Raw genomic sequence first — 4,906 nt, 5'->3', positions numbered from 1 at the left:
CGGGGTGTCACCACTCGGCCCCGGGGGCCCAGCCCCTGCACGCTCGAGGGACTGAGGTTTCAGCCTCCCGACTCACGGAATAGGTGCGAAGGCAGAGCCCAGGTTCGCTGCTGAGGGCTTTTCCTGGCAGAAGTATTCCTGGGGGGGACGGTTCCCAGCGGGATGCCGGCACGGCTGAGCATCACCACCGCGGGCTGGGTCCCCGGTGCCAGGCGGAGCAGCTACCGAGCATCTGGTGCAGCTCCTGTGGCGCCCACTGAAACCTAGAACAGACCTTTGCCAGCGTTACGGCAGAGCAAGGGGGGGGAGGGAAAAAAAAGAGATGAGAAATCAGAAGGCTTTTTTAAAAGTTTATTCTTCCTTCATAGGAGACGTGTAAAAACTGGAAATTGTGAGCTGGCTGGGCCAGAGCTCTGTATAAAAACACAATCAGGCATAGTAAAAAAACAATACTATTTTTCTATTGGCTTTTGAGTTAATCTATGTACACGTTTACACTAAATAAATACATAAATACAAACATTCTGCTTGTGTTTGGTAGACAGTGTTGAAGTGTTGGTGAGGAGAGGGGGTGGCAGCGGGAGGGACGGCTTCGCAGTGCAGGGCAGGCCCCGGCCGTGGCAAGGGGCTGGCGATACCCCTCGCACGCTCCCAGGGTGCTTGGGAGGGTCCGGGGGGGTGCTGGGCTGTACGGGAGCGATGTCCCGTGTAGGTAGGTCAAGTAAACGCAGTAGTTTTTCCAGCCAAGTTGTCCCTGAGCTACGTGTGAGTCGGAGCGAGGGGCAAAGTGTCTGAGGAGTAACCCACCCAGCTGCTGGGCGGATGGCAGGTACCCGCAGCCACGCTCCGACCTCAGTGCATTCCCCTTTCCAGGCTGGCTGGAGACAGGGGAAGCAGAGCCGCCCCACGGCAAAGGGAGTGGGAACCAACCGGCCTGACCAAAGCCACGGAGAAGGTTTCCGACACGCCAACCGTTCGCTGCCCGTGTTCCCCGTCCCGCTCCGGGCAGGACCTCACCCCCTCCCTGCACTGATCCCTTTTCTTAGGCAACCCCAGTGATCACAGAGCAAATAAATAATTCCCAGCTTCTCCTCAAAGTCCAATTTCCAACTGGTCCCTAACAGCAAGCAGGACCACTACCGGCTAAAATGCAATTCAACAGCTTGGAGAAAGTAACCCAAGAACCCCGCTAATGCTTGCCCACCGAGCCTACAGTATCCAGTTTGCTGCCCAGCTTAGAGATGTCCTACAAGCAGAAGCCATTGCACGATGCCAGGAAGCACCCCCCTCCTCCCCCCAAAAAAAGTGATGATCCAGTTAAAACTCCCAGGGATGCCTTCATCCTGCGGAGACCCATCTCTGCCCGGATCCTGAAGATGTCTGTGTAGCACCAGCGCTTCCAAGCAACACGGTCCCACGGGCACTAGTCTGTAGGTTCTTCGCATCGATCCCGTGAAGTCAAGGCACCAGAGCTTGGATTTCGTAAGGAGGCACCGACGTTGAGGCCGTAGCTTCGGCAGAGAGGACCATGAGGTCTGTACGTCGCGAGAGGATCGACCCCTCCGGGCTCAGCTAAGCTGTACAATGGCTTCAAGAAGAAAAGAGCCACAGGAGAGCTACAAGAAGCTAGAACTCCAATGTTCTTCGAGGTACTCATGGCTTCAGTTCCAAGTAGGGAGGTGCGGGGCCTGCCCTCCTCAGCTCGCTTCGTATTGGAAAGATCCGTGCTGAACCAGCTTGGAGGCGATGTCCTCTGCGATCCCTCCGAGGTTGATGTGGTGCAGGGTCTCCAGCAGCACGTTGACGGAAGCGCTCATCCCTTCTCTGTTCTGCCACGTGTGGAGCATCTGGAAGAAGGGCTCCAGCGAATACATGTCGGTCATCCCCGCCAGCGCAATGTCGTTCTCCAACAGGTCAAGGGCTCGGCCGAATCTCCTCCAGTGGCTGTAGGGCACATCTTGGGCAAAGATGTCAAAGGAGCGTCGCAAACCTAGAGGGGAGAAGGGAAAAGCTTAGAGGGAGAGCTGGGTCAGGAAGGATTTTGCCCAGAAAGTTCATCCCACAGGCTCAACACCTCCCTGCCCCCCAGCACATCCCCTGGGCCTTGACACTTACAGTTAGCGGGGTCTCTTCCTTGCGCTGGAACCAGCCGCCTCCTGGGTATCACCCTGGGACACGAGTCCCCCGACACCTGGAAAGACAATGTCCTATATCAGCCACCAGGCCCTAGCACAAACGCTGTCCCCAAGCCCCATTAATAGGAGGGTTGGAGACTCTCTCCGGGGTCTCTAGGGGCAGGAGGTGTCCTTCCAGGACACCCATCGCTTCCCAGCTTTGGGATGACCACAGGCCATGGGCAGGGGAGAGCTGTCTTGTGGGTGCTGGCCAGGGAGAGGAGAGCTGCCTGTTTGCTCAGCATCAGCATTAAATCTGCAGAGGACACTGGCAGCTGACTGCAACAAGTGGATTTTGCAGTCCTGAAGCCAGAAGAAGGACAAGAGACCCTTCGCCATCTCCGGGCAGAAACTATGGTCCAGCCCTGGAAGCCCCCCAAGATGCTCAGCTTGGTGAGGGCAGAGGAAAGCATCAGACCTTGGCCGAGCACGGCGGAGCAGAGGGCACGCTCATGTACCTCCAGCCCCGGAGCGCTGGGAGTCACCGAGCCCGACGCCCGGTGGAGCAGCTGATCCCGGAAGAGCTGCTCATTGAGGATGTTGTCCTGCGTCCCCAGGCCCCCCCTCTGGTACCTCGTCAGCTGCCGCACCAGGTAGTCCTGCAGCAGGAGAGAAGCACAAACCAGCTGAGTCGGGTGGTCCCAGATGGGCCGGGCTCTCACCGCCCCTCAGGGGTGTCACCTCTGGCAGCGGCGCTCGCCCTGCCGTGGGTTCAAGGGCACAGCTCACTTGTTCCTGGTATGGCACAGCCCCCCTTCAACCCAGGGTCCTCACTGGGGACCCTGGATGTGCTGGCACCCAACAGGGAAGGGTTAACGGTACCGGAGAGGGGGCTGCAAGCACCCCAGTGGCACTACCAGAGACTTGGCCCAGCTCTCCCACATTCCTGCAGGGATGAGAGTCATCCCCCTGCTCCTCCAGCCTTCCCAGGAGCTGCAGGCAAAGGGGGGAGCAAAGGACACGGGGGACCTCACCGCAGCCCCACAAACGCCGTCCCAGCAACTCACCACCACGCTGCAGGACTTCCCACTCAGGTCTCTCGCGTCCCCTGGAAATGGAAACCGTGCTGTGATCCCTCTTCCCCCAGGCAGGTCCCGCTTCCCACCCTGAGTCCCCGGCCGGGGCGAGCGCTCCAGGGGTCCTGGTGCTCACCTTGGGAACGGCGGGAGTAGCACTTCCAGAAGCACACGGATAGCCCAACCAGGACCCCAGTCCCCACCACCACTGCGATGCTCACGACGATCCAGCTGCCTAAAGCAGATAAAACGGGTGTGGAGAGCTGCTCCTGGTCTCAGCAGCGGCTCCCACCTCCGTCCCTCAGCCTGAAACCCCTCCTCCAGCTGCCCCCTACTTACCGGAGGAGCTGGAGAAGGTGCTGACGGGAGGCCCGCACTGGCGGTCACTGTGTGGCGTGCAGGGAGCCTTCTCCACCTTATCCTTGGGACACCTGGGAAAGGGGGAGATGGGACAGGCTCAGCGGCTGGGGCTCCTGGCACAAATCCCGGCGGGATCTGCTGCGTCACCCAGCTCACCGGGGCCGGCACTTCTGGCACATCTCGCAGGGGTGGTCTGGGGAGCAGAAGGTGCCGTTCTTGCAGACGCACTGCGTGTTGCTGACGCGGCGGCAGGGACTCAGCTCCACCTGATCTGTGGGAGAGAGGAGAGGTGGCTCTACCCCAGCCCCTCCGCACCAACGCTCCTCCACCCTCTTCCTTCATCAACGTGGCTAACGACCCGACCCGCTGGGCAAGACCAAGTCACTCTCCGCTGCCGTGTTCCAGCCTTACCCTTTCCTGCCCCAGACCTCACCATGCCCGAGAGAAAAGCAACGCTTGCATCACCAGCAGCCTACAACGCTGCCGTGAGCCACATCCTCCCGGTCCTTGCTGGATGGAGGTCTCGTGTCCGAGCTTTGCAACACAGGAGGCTGTATTGAACGGAGACGGAGGTCTGGCGCAAGCCACTACGCCAATTCCAGACCCAGCCTGCTCCCCGCACGCTTTGTGCTGCCGGTGACCGTGCTCTTGAGCAGAGGGGTCTCTGGCCGGCTGCACCCAGCCCGCGTCGCCCTCCTACGCACCAGCTCGTACCTTCCCTGCACGTCCGGCAGCCAAGGCACTTGGGGAAGTCGTTGGGGTATTCGATGTACTCGTTTGCTTTACACGGCAAACACTTGCTGGGGCCGTGTTGCTCTGTACAGGGCTCTGACACGTAGTTTCCTGCAAAAAGGAAAGGGGGAGAAGGAAAGGGTGTGTCTGTGAACGCATAGCACGGGACTGTGCAGACAGGGCGTCGATTCGGCTGTCAGCGCAGTCAAAGGGCAAATTAGGAACCATCAGAAGGAAAACGCTCGCCGGATGAGCCCTTAGACCTCAGGATGGTGGAGCAAGGGAGAGGCAGAGCACTCCCGGAGCACCCACTGCCTCCTGGCGCCGGCTCCGCGGGCAGACACGCAGCAGAGCCGCCCGTGGCGCGGCATTCCGGGATGTCTTACCCGCCGGGCACTTCCTGCAGTAGCGGCTGCCATCAGGGACTTGGTAAAACTCATCCCCTTCCCTGCTCGGGTCCAAGGGAACCAGCTTGTCCCTCCGATGCAGCGCTGCTGTGGCAGTTTCCAATGCAAACCCCTGTTAAAAAAAATACAGAAAAACCTGGGTTAAAACCCACCACGTCCACGGGAAAAGGGAAGAAAGAAAAGCAAGAGGTGCTGCGCCCCGTGCGCTCAGGGGGAG

General features: G+C 59.7%; 1 protein-coding gene across 1 annotated transcript; it reads right to left on the bottom strand.

The window, feature by feature from the left end:
- Window positions 1–1,697: 1,697 nt before the first annotated feature.
- LOC104515400 (tumor necrosis factor receptor superfamily member 10B-like) lies at window positions 1,698–4,801 on the bottom strand (the record flags this gene model as incomplete). The annotated part of the gene is made up of 9 exons (XM_010159355.1): window positions 1,698–1,990; window positions 2,116–2,191; window positions 2,633–2,773; window positions 3,182–3,222; window positions 3,327–3,425; window positions 3,530–3,621; window positions 3,707–3,821; window positions 4,265–4,393; window positions 4,669–4,801. Coding segments are annotated over 9 exons (1,119 nt in total), but the record flags the coding sequence as incomplete, so codon positions are not given.
- Window positions 4,802–4,906: the final 105 nt, after the last annotated feature.

The sequence above is a fragment of the Eurypyga helias genome, unplaced genomic scaffold, assembly GCF_000690775.1.
Source record: "Eurypyga helias isolate BGI_N326 unplaced genomic scaffold, ASM69077v1 scaffold26289, whole genome shotgun sequence".
In the NCBI taxonomy this organism is placed as follows: domain Eukaryota; kingdom Metazoa; phylum Chordata; class Aves; order Eurypygiformes; family Eurypygidae; genus Eurypyga; species Eurypyga helias.
The sequence above is the reverse complement of the archived record's forward strand: the minus strand, read 5'-3'. Positions and strand labels throughout refer to the sequence as shown.